Below are 20,032 nucleotides of genomic sequence, written 5' to 3' on the forward strand. Positions count from 1 at the left end.
ATTGGCTGAGCGGCCTGTTACTTCAGCGACCGGGCATGAATTTGCACTGGTGGTTCCTTGGAGCGTAAAGCAGTAATGTTCATACTTTATTATTTCACTTTTAAAGCAGGGGCTGCACAGGCATCACTGATCTCTGTGCAGCCCTTGCTGCACTAAAACTGAGCCTTGTAATAGGCTCAGAAAACAGGCGTCAATCTAGCAGATAGGTGCTCGCTTATTATAATGATTGGGCCTTCTAATACGGCCCTTACAATTTACATAAAAAAGCCACAATTAGTGGGCACATTACTCTACAAGACAGCCGGTGAGCATCTATTGCTATAATACCTAAAGGAAACCACTACTATACAATATCATATGAAGTCTACTATGTATTCTATTTGAATACTTGGAAGAGGGTATTTAAACTGGAGAAAAGGCTGACTATGCAAAGGCTCTGCATAACCAGCTATTGAATGAGCTATATTGGCTCTGTAATATATCATTTGATTTTATTTGTTTTTATTAGATTATATTTTTATTTTATATTGTCACATCGATCTATTGCCCTTAATATAAAGATCATATATAATTTTTTTATTTTTTTTTTAAATCCGTTCCAAGAGCCTACTATACCAGATGTCCATTACAGATCTTTGAGTCGCAAAGATAAGTAGTGTACTCGAAATGGAAGTAGCCTTTTTTCCACTTATCCCCTATATACCACTCTAAAAGTCGGGTGCAGCTTACACATTTTCTAGTGTGAACACGTCAGGTATAATAAATCCTTGTTAAATAAAATCTTCTATCTATCTATCTATCTATCTATCTATCATTCATTTTACAAACAGAAGTCTGAAAGCATCATAATGACCACCTCCGCTAATTTTCTTCATACTCTACATAAAGAAACTCCACATTAGCACAGAAAACAACAAGTGATCAGTTCTTTTGTAGCATCTAAATGGCATGCTCGGCAGTCTGTTCTCCCCAAGGGCCTATGGATCGGTTTTGTCTCATTGAGGAAAACATTTAAATTGCTGACACAAATGACAAACTTCATTGGGATCAATGGTGACCCCTCCCCCTACACACACTTTTTTTCTTCCCTGGCAAATTGGCTCTTGATTCATTCCTGCACAAACAGTTTGTGAGTTCTCTACACGCGGAGGCATGAAATCATTATCTACCATTACACTCTATTTGCTCGTGGCCATCATGTGGGAAAAGACTAATTTTCAATAAAGAACCAATTAAATGTGCGCGGCTGTATTGAGCAGCTGTGCAAATGTAAACAAACATTCAGGCACTGTGCAGACTTAATAGCCTATCCCTGCTCTCCCAAGGTTTATTTCTAGCCTGAAAACCTACTTTATTTATATGTCAGAAAGTTTGTTTCTGTTCCTTTCGAAAAGAAAATAGTATGACATTTTATTTACACAATTCCATGCAAAAAACAGAGATATATATATATATACTCAGTGTGGTAGTTATAGGGGTCTCAGTTGCAACTGGGCCCCTGAGCCAAGAGGACCCCTAATCACATTAAAGGGGTTATCAAACTAAAAAAATATGGTACTTCATTACAATGTAAATATATGTTTCATCCATTGCAAATTTTTGAAAAGCTGTTTTCAATGGATAGTATTAGAATATGGATGGGTGGTATTAGAGATTTTTTTTTTTTTTTTTTTAATTATGTGGGATAACCCCTTTAAAAGAGTTTTCCAGTTAGTTAAACATAGTTTTCTTCCACAAAAGGCACCACACCTGTCCTCAGGTTGTGTATGATATTATAACTCTGCTTTATTCACTTCAATGGTTCAGAGCTGAAAAACCCCACCCAAACTGAGGATGAGTGGTGCTAATTCTGGACTCAGACTGGGCTGGTTAGATAGGGGCATTCTGACTCACAAAAGGGATATTTGGCCTGCAGGTGAAACTTATGGAAACTGTAAAAAAAAAAATTGCAAGGACGTTCCGGCTGCTGGAGATTGGGGTACCTCAAATGGAGTGGCCTGCACTTTCTCCAGACCTGAATTTTATAGAAAACTTATGGAATCAGTTGAGTCACTGTGTAGAGACTCGAAACTCTGTACCCCAGAACCTCAGTGTCCTAAGGGCTGCCCTTCAAAAAGACTGGGATGCTATGCCTCAGCAGACAATTAGGGTTCTATTCCATGGGCCAATGGGGGCCCGATCAATGATGTAAATGAGCGCCGGTCTAATAGATCGGCACTTGTTTACTGGGCCTATTCCACGGCCCAATAATCATTTAGCGAGGGCTGCAGGGAGACTGTTACCGATGTTCTTGTAGCCCTTGTTTAAACAGCATACTTTACCTTACCATGCTGCAGGGCTTCTCCTGCACTCCTTCTCCCAGTCCCACGTGCAGCAGCTTCGGAGCTGCCTGTCTGAGCTGACAGACTGCTCAGCCAATAACTGGCCGCGTCTGTCTCGCCCAGTGATTGGCTGAGCGGTCTGTCAGCTCAGACAGGCTGCTCCGAATCTGCTACTGCGCGCGGGACCGGGTGAAGGAGCACAGGAGAAGCCCTGCAGCATGTTTAGGTAATGTATGCTGTTTGTGGAATCGTCGCCCGACACGCACCGCTATTCCACGTAGTGATGCGTGGTGGGTGCCTGATTATTTTAGGTTTGCACTTAAATAAATGATCAGCCGATGACACGATCATCGGCTGATCGTTGTCTCCATTCCATGGAGCGATAAGCGGCCGAATCGGCATTATGGCTCTGTGGAATAAGCCCCTAGGGGTCCATTTACACAGAAAGATTATCTGCCAAAGATTTTAAGCCAAAGCCAGGAATGGATTTGAAAAGAGGAGAAATCTCAGGCTTTCATTTATGACCTTATCTCTCTTTATAGTCATTTGAAGCCAAAGCCAGAAACAGACTTATAAACAGAGATCAGGTCAAAAAGGAAAGCCTGAGATTTCGCCTCTTTTCAAATCCATTCCTGGCTTTGGCTTCAAATCTTTGGCAGATAATCTTTCTGTGTAAATGGACCCTTTGTCATCTCATGCTGTTCACAAGTAGACATTGTCAAGCTGTAATTGATGCAAAGAGGTACATGAGAAGTTATTGAGACATTGACATTTGTGGTTGGGGAATACTCACTACTGTTGGGTTTTGTTTCAATAAATTGTTTGGGATGAGGGAATCGCCTTCTACTTATATGCCCTACTTTCATGATATATCACTGTAGTATGAACATTCTTCAGTTTTCCATAAATTTCACTGCAAGCCAAATATCATCAAGTATTTTTTGTGAGTCGTGTGTGTGTGTGTATGTATAATTACATAGTCTGAGGTTGAAAAAGGACAAGAGTGCATCGAGTTCAACCTACTTCATTCTGTTCCTCTGACAGAACTTCCTCCAGAACATGATGTATAATATACAATTTGGGGGGGAAATAGAGAATTTAAAACTGTTTGATTTGTCCATAGTGGCCAATTACAACTGACCTATCATTTTTACTGAGCTCATTATAGGAGAAGTCTGGCGATTTTATAAAATCAGGCAGGGGGGAAATTGATTACAAGTACAGACTTGCCTCTCCCCGTGCCCATGGTGAGAGGCAGGAACGGCCTCTGGACCCCTACTGGCCTCGGCATCTCCTGCGCTGACATGTGACCCAGCTCATGGACTGGCCACTCAGCCAGTCAGTGACTGAGGTGGGACACCCGGCCAATCCATAAGCCGGGACAGGCCTTCTCCACCACCCCCCACCCCCGCCCCGAGAGTTGTGATGCCTTCCAGCAACAGTTTTGTGTTTCGTTAATATGTAATAATGGGGACTGGAAATTCCCATATAGTGTGTGTGTGTGTGTATATAGTTATTATAGTATAGTTCCAGTATAGTTGACCACATGGCAAGATATAGGAAAACCTGTACTTGGAAGCCTATGGTCTAGGACTGTTGAAGATAAAAGGTGGTGTGCTTGCTATTGGGTAAGTATGCACATTATGTGTTAAGTTTATTTTAGGATTGTAAACTTTTTTAGCCGGTCAAAGGTAGAAGAATTGTGGAGTTTTGGATGGCCTGTGATACAGAATTCCAAAGAAAGGGAGAAGCATGGGAAAAGTCTTGTATGAGAGAGAGTGTGATTAGAACAGAGGAGAGGAGGTCACATGCAGAGCGGAGGTTGTGTTTGGCTTGGCGTCTGGAGATTTAATGCAGAGATGTATGGGAGGACTATATGGGAGAGAGATTTCAGTAGAAGTATTTGCTTACATGTGTAAAGAATGAAACTTTATTCAATGAGCGATAGAGTAGAAAAAGTGAAGGAGCAGTGGGAGAGGAGAACGACTATAACAGTATAGTTTATATTATTATTATTATTTATTGTATTATAATGTATTTTATTTGTATAGCGCACACAGATTCCGCAGCGCTTCATCTATCTGTATGTTTTGGGTGTGGGAGGAAACCGGAGTACCCGGAGGAAACCGACCGCAAACACGGAAAGAACATACAAACTTTTTGTACAGGGTTATAATAACATGCCCGCTTTCTTTGAGGAACAGCACCCCTCTTGTGCAAGAAAGTAACACTTTTTTTTTCTAGTTCTGATTAACCCTTTTAATTTGCGCTATTCTAAAGATGCTAGATTATCAAACCGCATGAGCCACTGTGATAAATCTGTTGCATTCTTAGTTCTTTTTCTCCTGTATTCTAAGGGTATCCTTTTAGCAGCCTCTCAGTACTATATAAATGGTGTATGGGCTATGTTGAAGTAAGAAACCTTTTTAATAGAAGTATTAATATAAGTAACTCCACAGGTGGAACTTCCTTTCACTTATTAGACAATATTGTATATTTTATCCCCGTTTTGGTGTTGTGCTGAAAGCATTTAATGGCTATACTGTATGCTGAGGGGTGTATGATACTCAGCACGGCATGTGAAATACATTCATCTTGTATTAACTTGCATGTTGTAGCCTAAGAGTTCACAACTGCCCTCACCTTTAAAAAAAAAAAGTAAAAAAAAACTCTGGCTATATACGAGTTATACAAGAAAACCCTCCCATTAACAGTGTTCCTGTGTTGGCCTAATGTCTGTATAATTTTTGTTTCTTTTCCTAAAGGCCTTTGGATTTATGACTCGTGTGGCCATGCAAGCAGAGAAACTGAATCACCACCCAGAATGGTTTAATGCGTACAACAAGGTAATTCATTACATTTTTATTCCATCACCTGAGCTTAAACCACTGGTACATTTTTTTCAGCGTATCACTTTACTGGGTTTTGTTGCTCAGATGGGAATATGGCTTCCTGCTAAGACTTTCACTGCTCAGACCTACAAGGTCCCGTGCTGGCACATGCAAGGTTATAGCACAGGAATAGTTGTCAAGTGTCAAAATGAATTTGTCACCTTTTGCGCTATCAGTATGTTCAATCGCGCGTAGCAATGGCTTCTATCAGTTCATATAGTGACATACTGTTCGCTGCTGGCAGCTATATGTGTAATATAAACGTCATCCTCCTTTTGAATGTATCCTGGAAATATGACAGTAAATGTGTTGTGCCAAAATGGACCAAATGTCAACCACTCCCCTTGTTTCCCTTATTTAATGGGTTGTGATGTAATGGCTTCTTCCTTGGTTGCATTATTTAGCTTTAATGGGTCCTCGGCCTCACTTGTTAAAACTGTCTAATAGAAAAACTGGCCTTATTCGCCATGGTAACCAGAACTCTCATATTTGCCAACATTCTTAAACCTTGATGGCACAATCCTGTGTACTGGGTTGCAAAAGGTGTGGAGTTTATGTAAACCCAACACAAAAGTGGTTATCTGGGGCGGGGGGGGGGGGGTGAGATTCGTTCCTAAGTGGTATTGGGGATGGGGTTTTAATGTCCTAACTTTGGCTTACCAAACTTGGAAACTTTTTAAAGCCGACCTTAAAGGGTTTATCCAGTGCTCCAAAAACATGGCCACTTTTGCCCCACTCTTGTCTCCAGTTCAGGTGTGGTTTGCAATTAAGCTCCATTTACTTAATTGGTTTCAAAACCCCACCCAAGCTGGAGACAACAGTGGTGCAAAAGTGGCTATGTTTTTGTAGCGCTGGATAACCCCTTTAATAGTTATCGCCTAACCACCCATGAAATATGAATTCTAATGGGGAGGGGGGGGGGGTGTCTAACCACTGTGGCCTGTAAACACAACCACCCTGCATTAAATGCCACAGTGGTTAGATACACTAGGAGATAACTATTAAAGGGGTTATCTAGCGCTACAAAAACATAGCCACTTTTGCACCACTGTTGACTTAATTGCAAACCACACCTGAACTGGAGACAAGAGTGCGGCAAAAGTGGCCATGTTTTCTAATGGGAAGGAGAGGGGGGGGTGGCATCTAACCACTGTGGCATTCAATGCAGGGTGGTTGTGTTTACAGGCCAAACTGCATGACTCTTCGGCACTGTGCTACATCCAGATAGAGTATAAGTTCCCTTTCTACATTTAGCAGTTTACAGGTGCATTTTTTAGAAGACCATTACCGCCCAGTGTAACTGCATGATGGTAGTTTAGATGCCTAAAAGCACAAGGCTTTATTTAAACATTGTACATTATTCTGTATAACATTATGCAATTGTAGAATTTATATTAGGATTTGATTTCTCTGCTGCTATGTTTGTCATGTACTCCCCAGACCTTTTATTTGGTATTACTGTAAGCTAATTGGATATATGCACATTACCATGGCTGTAACCCAGAAGTGTCATTCCAACATTGAGCTGACTCCAACTAAGCAGCTTTACACAAAGTACCTGAGGGTGATATTTTCCATACTCTAATTTACAACTGGCTTATTCTGGTGATTCAGAATATTTATCACCTTCCACGCAGGTTTGTGCCAGCAGTTTAGATGCATTTCAGTGCCTGATGATGAGAACCTCAATTTATCAATTCGAGGGACAATGTTATACTTTAAATAGAATATCGATCTCTGAATTAAGCCCACTATGTCCTAACACTAGTAAATGCAATAGAAACCACTGAAGACGATCTAAACTGCCGATTCAGTGGGCGAGGCACTTGTAGAAATCTAAACTGTATAGAAGAGAATATTCCTCTAACTTGTGGGATCACCTTTCTGGCTCCACAACATATTTCTCATAATGGAGTAATGCAATTAAAGGGGTTATCCAGCGGTACGAAAACATGGCCACTTTCCCCCTACTGTTGTCTCCAGTTTGGGTGGGGTTTTGAAACTCAGTTCCTTTTAAGTAAATGGAGCTTAATTGCAAACCGCACCTGAACTGGAGACAACAGTAGGGGGAGAAGTGGCCATGTTTTTGTAGCGCTGGATAACCCCTTTAAGTAGATGTGACACTTGTTATATAGATTAAGATCCGACAAATTAAAGGTCAGTCTTATCAGTTAATTTCTCGTTACAATTTAAATCTGGAGTCTGGATACTAATGGCATAGCTTACAAAAGACTAAGGGCCCTATTACATGGAACGATAATCGCCCCTATCCGGCCGATTATCACTCCGTGTAATAAACACAACAATCAGCCGATGACCACGATCATCGGCTGATCGTTGATATAGGTTTGGACCTATAATTGTTGGGCGCCGACCACGCATTGCTACGTGTAATAGTGGTGTGCGGCTGACGATTTCCAAACTCTATACATTACCTATCCATGCTGCAGGGCTGCTCTTTCGCTCTGCTTCATCCCGGGTCCCACGCGCTGCAGCTCCCGGACAGTGATTGGCTGAGCAGCCTGTCAGCTAAGACGGGCCGCTCTGAAGCTGGGGAAAAGCAGACCGCAAGAGGAGCCCTGGACCATGGACAGGTAATATATGCAGTTTAAGCAAGGGCTGCAAGGACATTGGCAACGATGTCCATGCAGCCCTTGTTAAACGATTATTGGGCCATGTAATAAGCCCAGTAAACGAGCGCCGATCTAGGAGATGGCACTCATTTAGTTATTATCGGGCCCCCATCGGCCCGTGTAATAGTACCCTAAGCATTAGCTGCACCTGCTTAAAGGTAACCTGTCACCATGAAAATGCTATCTAATCTATCAGCATCACTTTACCGAGCAGGAAAAGCTGAACAGACTGATATCTCATTTGTGGGAAAAGACTCTGCATTACTTGAGAAATTTCAATCAATAATTTACATCTCTGATCTATTGAACAGTGACACTTTGTGATGGGATTAGAGATGAGCGAACTTCGAGCATGCTCGAGTCCATCCGAATCTGATCGTTCGACATTTGATTAGCGGTTGTCGGGAAAACATGGATACAGCCAATGACTATATCCATGTTTTCCACATAGTCTTAGGGCTTTATCCAACTTCAGCAGCCACCGCTAATCAAATGCCGAACGATCAGGTTTGGATGGAATCGAGCATGCTCCAGGTTCGCTCATCTCTAGAAGGGCTCATTCACTGGACTAATTAACATGGCAATGTGAGAGAAAAGAAATAAAATGTCATACTGAATCCTACAAAGGTATACTCTATATAGCTCTATAACATGAGTCAATAGCCAGACAACAATATTCATGGTGACCGATTCCCTGTAATTTAAACCACACCCACTTTTTGTGACCTTAATCTAGAGATGTAAATAAACACAAGCTGATAAGTAATGAAAGATTGGTACACTCAGCGATGAGTATGTGTGGTTTTATGGTATGTTGGTATTTTAGATGATGTAGTTGATTATTCTCCAACAGTTTAACCTAAAGGAGTCATCCAGGATTATAAGAATATAGCTAGTTTGTTCCTAAAACTGCATCACATCTGTCCTTTGTGGTATTACAACTCCATTCACTTCAATGGAACTGAGGCACACACAAACAGGACAAGTAATAATAAACAATATATTTTTTTTAATTTATATAGCGCACAGAACTTTACAATTAATATAGTTTCTAGAAAAGAAAGCAGCTTTATTTTTCTAAGCCTGAATAACCCATCTAAACCCATGGGGTTATTCCACCATTAAGATTTATTCCTTATTCACAGGATGGGGGATGAACGTGGGGCTGTGCATATTTGTGACAAATACTCTGTTCTGAAAGTAGAATATGGACTTATTCCCTACTCTTTGGATAAGGGATAAATCAAATGTTAATAGTGGAACAAACCCTCTAAAAGTACCCACTTTGAAGATATTTTTTTTTTTTAAGCATTTTACACCACATACAGTATATGTGCATGTGCTTCTCAAATCTAATACTCATTTATTTTTTCTTTGTTCCTACAGGTTCACATAACTTTGACAACTCATGATTGTGATAAATTGACAAGAAAAGACGTGAAGCTTGCTCATTTTATAGACAAAGTTTCCACTTCCTAATAAATTAATAATGTTCATTGTTTTGTGTATTGTGGTACTTTATCTCATCTCTTCTGTAAATGTAAAAGCTGATTTTTATTAATGGCAAAATAAAACACTGGTACTGACTATTGCAACCATTCTTTGTCAAATTGAATATTTTTGAATTAGTGTGTGTGGTTTTTTTTTGGTTTTTTTTTAATCAATTGGTGTCACTGAAAAATTTGGTGTTGAAAGTTCATTAATCTTTATTCTGCTTTTTAGTCCTACACTGTTAAACATGTTATTTGCCTAAATAACTAAGAAGACTAAATGGAATTAGTAAGGAAAACTTGAAGGGAAAGTGTAAAATATTCTTTGAGGACATTTTTAGGCTATGTTTCCGCACAGTATTCTCATCAGTATTTTGCAACCAAAGCATTTTATTAATCCCCTCCCCCCACCCAAAAAAGCATCCATTGTTTTAAAACCACAGCAATTATTTGCCATTAAATGGCGGCGATCCACTAAATTTCAACAGTGTGTGGACAGAGCCTTTCTGTGTTTTCAATCCACTCCTGGTTTTGGTTGCCAAATATAATAATTTTTTTAGACTTTTTTTTTTTTTTAAATAGATATTTTAGTAGTACTATGGAATTAAAGTGGTGTTCCAGGATGACACAAAATCTGCTAAAGAAACAATAAAAAAGGCCACGTTAAAAAGTAAAATTGTTTGGTGTGTAGTATAAGTAAGAATACTCACAGCACTGTGTACCTCATAGAGCTAAAATCGGACTTCCCTCCCCCAGGCTGTGCTTTACTGCTCTGTGGTGTGGCTGTCCATAAGATGGCTGACATGAAAGAGCATGTGACATGCCCCGCCTCTAGAGTCCTTAATGGGCATATACAGGCTCAGTGGTGGACTGGGCATGGTCGCATGCTCCTCCATGTCTGATATCTTCTGAAAGGCTCACCGCAGGGCAGCACAGCCTGGAGGAGAGGAATCTGATTTTAGTTCTATGAGGTACAGAGGGAGTCAGTGTATATACAGTGAGTACACCTACTAATACAGTACACTGAATTATTTTACTACAAAGTGGCCAACCCCTTTTTAGTAAAATGGTTTGCCAAGGAGGCAATACCTTTTTTAAGGGTGCCTTCACACCTACCGGATCCACAGCGGATCTCACTTATGCGAATTTGGAGCGAGATCACTGCGGATCCTGTACCACTTACCCTAATGATAGCACATACCCGCAGCGGGATAGACATCCCGCTGTGAGTATGTGCTTTAACCCCCTGATGCCCGCAGCCCCGCCGCATCCCCGCCTCCTGCAGCTCCACCGCTGCCCCCATCAGCCCCGGCGACTGCATCCCCAATTGCCGCCCGCACGCATCCTCGATCAACGCCCGCATCCCCCATCATCTCTGCAGCCCATCTGCATTCCCGATCATCCCCGCAGCCGGCACGCATCCCCGATCGCCGTCCGCAGCCGTCCGCATCATCCCTGCAGCCCGCCGGCCGCCACCGAGAGCATACATTACCTGCTCCTCGGCGCAGCTGCTGGGATGATGCGGGCGGGCTGCGGGGATGATCTGGGATGCGTGATGGCTGCAGGGATGATGGGGGATGCGGGCGGCGATCGGGGATGCGGGCGCCGGGGCTGATGGGGGCAGCGGTGGAGCTGCAGGAGGCGGGGATGCAGCGGGGCTGCGGCCATCAGGGGGTTAAAGCTCATACAGTGGGATGTCAATCCCGCTGCGGGTATGTGCTATCATTAGGGTGAATGGTACCGGATCCGCAGTGGATCTCGCTCCGAATTCGCAGAAGTGAGATCTGCTGTGGATCCGGTAGGTGTGAAGGCACCCTAACTGTCATTTATGTGGTAGTTTCATAATTGTCACCTTTAGGTGTTATCTATAAAGTTATCTTTTAGATTAAGTTGGTTATAAACCTAGTATCAGCAACTTAAGCTTCCATGACTGATAAAACATATGTATTTGTGAACTGGATGATAAGACAATGTTTGCATATAGCATTGTGCTGTTTTTTGAGATAAAGGTCAAGGCAAGAGGTCATAGTTTCTCAGGTTCTGTTATGAAGGCAGCATGCCTAACATAAATGTCTTGGATAAACTATTACAAATACCTATTCCTTATATAACGTGTATTGTATACCAGTAATTATTTATTGATGTCAAGTGTATTAACAAAGTTGCATTAGCATTTACCGTATAGTATATTTTTTTTGTTTTTTTTAAAAACTGGATAGCTAGATGTACAAGACAAAAACCATTCCAAACATTTACTGCAGACTATATCTCATAAACTTCTTCTAAAATACCTATTAATGTAAGTAAGGAGGAGATTTGGTACATTTCAGCAGGATAAACTATATAACTGATGTCAAAAATTATGGACCCACCCAATATTGCAGAAAAATATATTGGATAACCTCATCTTTTAGTCAGAGATTCATTACAAAATTTACCAATGTTACACCACACTCCATTTTCTCACCCCATCCTTTTATACTACTACTCATCCTTTACGGTCAGGGCTGTTTCTAGCTCAAGTCAAAAATTGAAACGGTGCCCCCTGCCGCCCCCATTGCAAATCAGAAGTTAGGATTTGAGTGCAGAAAATCTGTTGCATTAAACTATACCAGCAAAGTGGACTATATGAGGGAGATTTATCAAACATGGTGTAAAGTGAAACTGGCTCAGTTGCCCCTAGCAACCAATCAGATTCCACCGTTCATTTTCCAAAGAGGCTGTGAGGAATGAAAGGTGGAATCTGATTGGTTGCTAGGGGCAACTGAGCCAGTTTAACTATACACCATGTTTGATAAATCTCCTCCTATGTCTTTATATAGTAGTCAAAGATACAAATTTACTGCTGTTCAAGAAACATATCACCATAGATATTACCATCATATTGTTACCCACTGTAAGGAGACAATTATATAAAAAAATATATATAATACCGCTACACCATGAACACACATTACCACCATATATTGAATAGCGACTACTGTTAAAGGACAACTCCGGTGAAAAACTTTTTCCCAGTAATTGAAGCACATTACAAAGTTATATAACTGTGTAATGTGCTTCAATCACCTATCTGCCTCCCTTCCCTGTCTTTTTCACCCTCCACCCCCCACCAGGAAGTGTAAGAAATTTACACAGACCTAATTACTGTCGTCCCCAGTTTCTTCTCTCAGCTCCTTTGTGATGATGAGTCATCAGCAGGAGGGCTGCTTTAGCTTCTGTTACACCAGCCTCCCCCTCCCCTCCCCTGCCTTGTCAGGTGACTCTGCTTGTTCAGCTCCCATTGGCTAAACAACTGCAAGCCATCTGAGTCCATGTCACAAGTACAATCCTAAAATAAAAACAGATTATGGCCAGATACTAACACATGTTCAAATAAAAAAAGAAAAAGTAGGTAACAAATTCCCTTTAGGTTACAAACCCACTTGCCGGATCTGCAGCGAGTCTCCTTGCTGCGTTTTTGCAGCGAGACTCGCTGCAGATCCTGGCCCTATACTTTCAATAGCAGAGAAACTCGCAGCAGGGATGTATATCCCTGCTGCGATTTTGTCTGCAGCCCGCCCCATTAACCCCCCGGCCGCCGGACATTATACATTACCGGGTCCCCGTTCCTGCTTGCTTCGGGGCTCCCGGTGTCTTCACGGCCCGCCCGGCCAATCAGTCCGCTGCGGCGGGGCAGCGCACTGATTGGCCGGGCGGAACGTGCCGGGAGCCGCCGAAGCAAGCAGGAGCGGGGACCTGGTAATGTATATCCTGCCCGCCCCCCTGCAGCCCCGATCGCCCCGCAGCCCCCGGCCGCACGATCGCCCCCGGCCGCACGATCGCCTGCAGCCCCCGGCCGCACGATCGCCCGCAGCTCCGCAGCCCCCGGCCGCATGATCGCCCGCAGCCCCCGGCTGCACGATCGCCCGCTGGGGGCGATCGTGCGGCCGGGGGCTGCGATGCTGGGGGCGATCATGAGGTCGGGGGCTGCAGGGCTGGGGGCGATCGTGCGGCCGGGGGCTACGGGCGATGGTGGGGCTGGGGGCGATATACATTACCTGATCCCGGCTCCTGCTTGCTTCAGCGGCTCCCGGCACGTTCCGCCCGGCCAATCAGTGCGCTGCCCCGCCGCAGCGCACTGATTGGCCGGGCGGGCCGTGAAGACACCGGGAGCCCCGAAGCAAGCAGGAACGGGGACCCGGTAATGTATAATGTCCGGCGGCCAGGGGGTTAATAGGGCGGGCTGCAGACAAAATCGCAGCAGGGATGTACATCCAGGGGCGGGCTGGGCCGGGGGGCAGGGTGGCATCTGCCCCCCGGGCCGTTCTTCCCCACTTCATTGAAGGGCCGCACAGCTGTCACTCACTGACAGCTGGTTGATGGTGTCAGGGCCGCCCTGCAGCTTCTTGCCTCCCCAGCGCTCTTTTCTCTGTCACCTAAGAGCGCTGAGAGGCCAGGCTGTATTGCGGGCCACCGCTGAAGCTCCGCCCCCTCCACGCCGTCAAGCCCCGCCCCCTTAGCAGACCCCTATACTTTTAACTAAAGCCTATGAGGCTTATAGTTAAAAGTAAACTGCTGCACCTTCTCCCTCCGGCCACTAGGGGCTGCTCTCTCCCCCCAGCTGCCACTAATACAGCCTGGATAGAGGAGCCGGAAAATTGAGAAGATGGTGGTCTGCAGGGAGTAGGGGACACCAGCCTGTATAAGGCATGGTGTCTTGGACTGATGGGGCGGTGGTGAGCGTAAGGGGTTAATGGTTAGTGAAGGGGGTATAGCTGGGATGGCTGCACATGGGAAGTTCCGGTGGTAACTAGGGGAGGAGTAGTTACCAGGAAAAGGCAGGCTATGGGTGGAGGCAAGGATACATAAGCCCGAGGAAGGGGCGGGCTTACCCTCTTTCGGCTTTGCCTCAACAGGAGTTTGTCATGTCTCAGGAGAGTCTGACCGAAGCTTTGCGGCTGCAGCTGCAGCAGGACCCGTCTTTCCTCGGCCGCCTGCTGGCAGGTTTGGGGGAAGAGTCGGGGCAGGTTTTGTCCAGTGGTGGCAGGCGGTCCGCTCGGCGCATCCGCCCACCCGCGCGCCTTAGTCCCAGTCCCCCGCTCTCTGCCCGGCGCCGGCAAGGGGGAGGTGGTAGAGCCGCATTAGCGGTTGCACCGGCGTCACTTCCGGTTGCGCCGCCGTTGGCTCCGCCCCTTCCGCCCTGCGCCCACGCTGCCAGCATCGTGTCCGGGTGTACCGCGGCTGCACAGTCTCCACCAGTGCCCGGTCCCCCCCCCTCTTTATCAGTGTCAGCAGCGATGGGCAATCAGGCTGGAGTCTCCCCTGCCTCACATGAGTCCGGTGAGTGCAGCTCTCCCAGCCCTTTGCAGCAGGCTACTGTTAACTGCCCGAGCCTGACTGCCCTCCCCCCCCCTCCTGTTACACAGCATGAGGTCCATCCCCTCTCCCTTCCTGATGACCCCCCCCTTCCCCCCCCCCCCTCCCACCCTTATGCCGCCCAGCCAGCCTCCCGTTGCATTAGGCTTCACCGCGCAGCGTGGTTTCGATCAGGCCTCCTGTGGGGAGCGGCTGCCTGTGACTTCGCAGGCGTGCGGTGGGTCTCGTGCCAGTGTGTGCGGGCATAGGCGCTCCCGCTCGCCATCCTATGCGTCCTCCAGAGGATCTTCCAGGCATAGGCGCCATAGATCCCGCGACTCTAGAGTTCGCTATTCCAGACGTCACCATAGGGAGTCTAGACAACGGAGCCGATCGAGGCGCTCCAGAAGTTCTAGGTGGCGATCCCCTTCCTCTGGGTCCTCGTCTCGTACCCCCTCGAGCTCTGATGGGGAGTCAGTTCGTGGCAAGAAAAGGCGGGAGCCTTCACGCCGGAAGAGGAGTCCATGCTGCTCAGTTCGGCCAGAAGCGGCGGCTCCAAGTGCACAGACTCTGCCGTCAGCCCCGCCGGCGCCGGTACAGACGTTATCGGCAGCACCGATGTTGCCCTCGATTTCGATGCCTATTCCTCAGGAGATGCCTGGTCAGGCGTCATCTGCAGTTGGGGGTGAGTTTGACTTTGCACGGGCATGGGGTGGGGGGGCGGGTGATTTAGTGCCTGCCCTTAAGGCGATTCTTAGCAAAATTGACCCGGTTCCCCCGCCACAGGCTGGAGCTAGGCAGCCTCCGGCAAAAGCTGGCGTTCATAAGGACGCCTTTTTCTGTGGGATTAGCCCGCTGGGCACGCATTTGGACGATGACACAAAGAGTAAAATTTGGGCTAACCAATATGTTGATATTTGGTCCTTGATCACTACGGATCAGCACACCGTCGACAAAGAGCGACGCGTCGCTGCTGACCGTTATGATAAACGACCAAAGGTCGCAAAGACCATAAACAACTGGCTACAGGCTTTCTCTGTACTGGGTTGTGTTATGGGTATGAAGCACCCGGAGCGTTGCTCTGAGCTTTTCATTTATATGGACTCAATTTATAGTGCTTTTAAGTCACATGGGGGCAGCGCTTGGTGGCGGTACGATGAGGAATTTCGCCGCCGCCTTGCTTTGCAGCCTGAGATTGGGTGGGGTGTGAAGGCCACGGATGTGTGGCTGCGCTTGATGATGGCTCAGAAGAGCAATCCCTTTCCCTCAGCGGCCACTGCCTCAGCGCCTGCAGTACCCGGGGCAGTGGCCGTGCGACGGCCAGGAACCTGCTGGCTTTTTAACGAGGGCCATTGCAAGTTCTTCGGACTCTGTAAGTTCCGCCACGAGTGCTCCTCCTGCGGGGGGCAGCACGCGGCGGTTAGATGCCAGCGATCTAAGTTGCCAGGAAAGCCAGCTGCGGGTGTTGACGGGAAAGACCCCGGTGAACGTGGACGCGATGCGCCCGTGGTTAAGTAGTTATCCTAAGCGTGATGCAGCTAGTCAATTGTTACATGGTTTTACCCATGGGTTTTTCATACCTTTCTATTTTTCTCCCTATCCGTTATGGGCGGATAATCTGAAATCTGCCCGGGAAGCACATGAGGTCCTCGTTGATAAGGTTAGTCAGGAGTTAGCCCTGGGTAGGGTTGAGGGTCCTTTTGTTGTTCCTCCTTTTGAGAATTTGAGGGTGTCACCTCTCGGTGTTGTCCCTAAGAAAGAAGTTGGTAAGTTTCGTTTGATACATCACCTTTCTCATCCTAAGGGCAGTTCTGTCAACGACGGTATTCCCAAGGAGGACGCCGCGGTTTCTTATGTTTCTTTTGATAGTGCTGTCCGCCTTCTTGTTGCGGCCGGCCGCGGTGCCCTCCTTGCGAAGTCGGATATACAGTCTGCCTTTCGTCTCCTCCCGGTGCATCCGGAATGTTATCATCTGCTGGGTTTTCAGATAAACGGTTTGTATTACTATGACACTTGTCTCCCTATGGGTTGTTCCATTTCGTGTCACTTCTTCGAGATGTTCAGTTCCTTCCTCGAATGGGTGGTGCGCTATGAAACCGGGAGTAATGCGATCATTCATTATTTGGATGATTTTTTGTTTGTTGCCCCAGCAGATTCCCATTGGTGTCGTTTTTTGTTGAACACCTTCCTTTTTTATATGCGTAAATTTGGTGTTCCTATTGCCGGGGAAAAGACTGAGGGCCCGGCGACTTCGCTGTCTTTTCTTGGGATCGAACTCGATTCCATGGACATGGTTTTTCGACTTCCGGCGGACAAGCTGGCTCGCTTGGCTTCTCTGATTGACGGTTTCCTGGCTGTGCGTAAGGTCTCATTACGGCAAATGCAATCCCTGTTGGGATTGCTAGTTTTTGCCTGCAGAATCATGCCGATGGGCAGGGTTTTCTGCAGGCGCTTATCGCTGTCCACCAGAGGAGTCAGGTTGCCCAGCCACCGCATCCAGCTGACCGCTGCCTTGAAGGCCGATCTGATGGTGTGGAAGGAATTTTTGGGTTCCTACAATGGTCGCACTTGCTGGCCCTCTCAGGAGGTTTCCAGCGACGAATTGGAATTGTTCACAGACGCGGCCGGTTCCTGCGGTTTTGGGGCCATCCTGGGCAACGATTGGTGTGCAGAGGCGTGGCCTCCGGATTGGCAGGAGCTTGGTCTCTGTCGTAATCTTACGCTGCTGGAGCTCTTTCCCATAGTGGTTGCTGTTGAACTTTGGGGAAGAGTTCTGGCTAACAGGCGGGTATGTTTTTGGACAGATAACCTCAGTGTCGTTTTCTGTATTAATAAGTTAACCTCGTCTTCCCTCCCGGTGTTAGCTTTGTTGCGACACTTAGTTTTGCGTTGCCTCGAGGGTAATATTGTGTTCAGGGCACAACATGTTCCAGGTAAAATTAATGTGGTTGCTGACGCTTTATCCCGTTTTGATTGGCAGGTTTTTCGACAGCTCCGTCCGGAAGCGGCGCCGAATGGACTGGCATGCCCGGAGCACCTCTGGGACTTAGTGACACACGGCTGCTCCCGCTAGTGCAGGCTTCAGTGTCGCAATCGACGTGGTCTGCGTATGGTAAGGCATGGGATGAGTGGTTGGGTTGTGTCGGTTCAAGAAATGTCATGCTGAGCGAGGACGACCGTGTTTCTACTACGGTTGAGTACCTTCTGTCTCTACGGGATAAAGGACTATCAGGTGTGGTTGCGCAGCGTAGGATAGCGGGCATTAATTTCCACTTTAAGTTGCGAGGTTGGGCGGACGTTAGTGGCAATTTTACTATCCGTCAGGCCCTTAAGGGCTGGAGGAGGAGTCAGACTCCTAAGGACAGTCGCAGGCCGATTTCTTATTCGTTGTTAGTTCGTTTATTAGATCAGTTAGATAAGTTATGTCGGACCGAGTTTGAAGTTTTACTGTTTTCTGCTGCCTTTGTCCTGGCTTTTTTTGGGGCGTTTAGAGTCAGTGAGCTGGTTCCTCCATCTAGTCTTCGGGCTGGAGGCCTTTTGACCGAGGATGTGTTGTTATCCAACGGGGTGCTTAGGGTTAGGGTCCGCAGATCCAAGACAGATCTTTTGGGTCTGGGTGCATGGCTCCCCCTATCTCCGGTTCAAGGTCCGGCTTGTCCCGTCAGCATTGTCTCTAGGTACATGGCGGCTCGTCCTCGGTGCACCCAGTTTCTGGTACACGCAGATGGTGTTCCCTTATCTAGGTACCAGTTTCAAGCATTGATGAAAAAGGCCTTGGAGGCGGCCGGCGCCCCCCAGGCCGAGTTTGGGACGCATTCCTTTAGAATTGGCGCGGCGACGGAGGCAGCTAGAGCGGGGTTGTCAGAGGAGCAAGTGATGAGGATAGGGCGCTGGAGGTCCGCATGTTATGCCTCTTATGTTAGGCCGGAACTTCTTTGCTAATGTGTTTTTCTTGCAGGTCCTAGACGTCCGGTGGTGTGGCTAATTGGCCACTCGTACATTTATTGGGCGGCACAGAGAGCAGCGCATCGCCCGGGAGGCCGGTCTCTTGGTTTCCGGGATTTGGAGGTGCATTGGAAAGGAGTCAAGGGGCTCCGCTGGTCCGAGGTCCTGTCCCAGGCGATCGAGATAGGACGTTCTGCTCGTTCTCCAGTGGTTTTGGTTATACATGCGGGGGGGAATGATTTGTGCCTACTTCGTTTGAATGAGTTACTGACCATCATTCGTTCCGACTTTGAGAGATTGCCGGGCTTTTTTAATGAAGTGGTGTTGGTTTGGTCAGAAATAGTTTCAAGGGTCAAGTGGCAGGGCGCTAGGGATGCAGCGGCGATGGAGAGGGCCCGTAGGACTGTTAATGCTCGCACTTCTAGATTCGTGCGGGCGAACGGGGGTGTGGTGGTTCGCCATAGGCAATTGGAAGGGGACAACCGGAGATTAATGATTGCTGACGGAACTCACCTGAATGATATTGGTTTGGATATTTTCCTGTCGGGGCTCCAGGACGGGGTGGAACAGGCCTTGTATATTTTGGGGGGGGGTCGGGGCTCGGTCTAGGCTTAGCCGAGCCCCTCCGTGGCGGTGAAGAGAAGGAGAAATGGAGGCAGTGCCCGTCGGCCTTCCGACGGCTGGCACAACCCCGACGAAGTTTGGTTGATATTGGTTAAGTTAATAAAAGCTGTGGCCGACCCCGTCCACTAAAATTGGAACTGTTGTCTGTGCAGTTATTTAGCTAGCACCATTCACGTGGCAAAGGGTATCCTAGCAGTCTAGGGGACACCAGCCTGTATAAGGCATGGTGTCTTGGACTGATGGGGCGGTGGTGAGCGTAAGGGGTTAATGGTTAGTGAAGGGGGTATAGCTGGGATGGCTGCACATGGGAAGTTCCGGTGGTAACTAGGGGAGGAGTAGTTACCAGGAAAAGGCAGGCTATGGGTGGAGGCAAGGATACATAAGCCCGAGGAAGGGGCGGGCTTACCCTCTTTCGGCTTTGCCTCAACAGGAGTTTGTCCCTCCCTCCCTCCCTATGTTTTGTACTCAGTGGCGTTGGTTTGTCTGTTTAAGAGGTTGGTGTGTGTGTTACGTCACTATAAAAAAAAAAAAAAAAAAAAAAAAGAATGTGTTTTATAAAGTCACAGCTGGCGGTGAAGAGAAGGAGAAATGGAGGCAGTGCCCGTCGGCCTTCCGACGGCTGGCACAACCCCGACGAAGTTTGGTTGATATTGGTTAAGTTAATAAAAGCTGTGGCCGACCCCGTCCACTAAAATTGGAACTGTTGTCTGTGCAGTTATTTAGCTAGCACCATTCACGTGGCAAAGGGTATCCTAGCAGTCCCAGGTAATTACTGTACAGGGGAGGCCTAC

General features: G+C 46.8%; 1 protein-coding gene across 1 annotated transcript in view; it reads left to right on the top strand.

Annotated features, from left to right (window-relative positions):
• PCBD2 (pterin-4 alpha-carbinolamine dehydratase 2) overlaps window positions 1–9,435 on the top strand; it is an 84,897-nt gene extending 75,462 nt beyond the window's left edge. Inside the window, exons 3-4 of the mRNA XM_069954096.1 lie at window positions 5,087–5,167; window positions 9,232–9,435. Coding sequence (XP_069810197.1) covers window positions 5,087–5,167; window positions 9,232–9,324 — 174 coding nt within the window. The 3' untranslated portion in view covers window positions 9,325–9,435. The remainder of the gene's footprint in view (window positions 1–5,086; window positions 5,168–9,231) is intronic.
• Window positions 9,436–20,032: the final 10,597 nt, after the last annotated feature.

Source organism: Dendropsophus ebraccatus, chromosome 1 (assembly GCF_027789765.1).
Source record: "Dendropsophus ebraccatus isolate aDenEbr1 chromosome 1, aDenEbr1.pat, whole genome shotgun sequence".
Taxonomy (NCBI): Eukaryota; Metazoa; Chordata; class Amphibia; order Anura; family Hylidae; genus Dendropsophus; species Dendropsophus ebraccatus.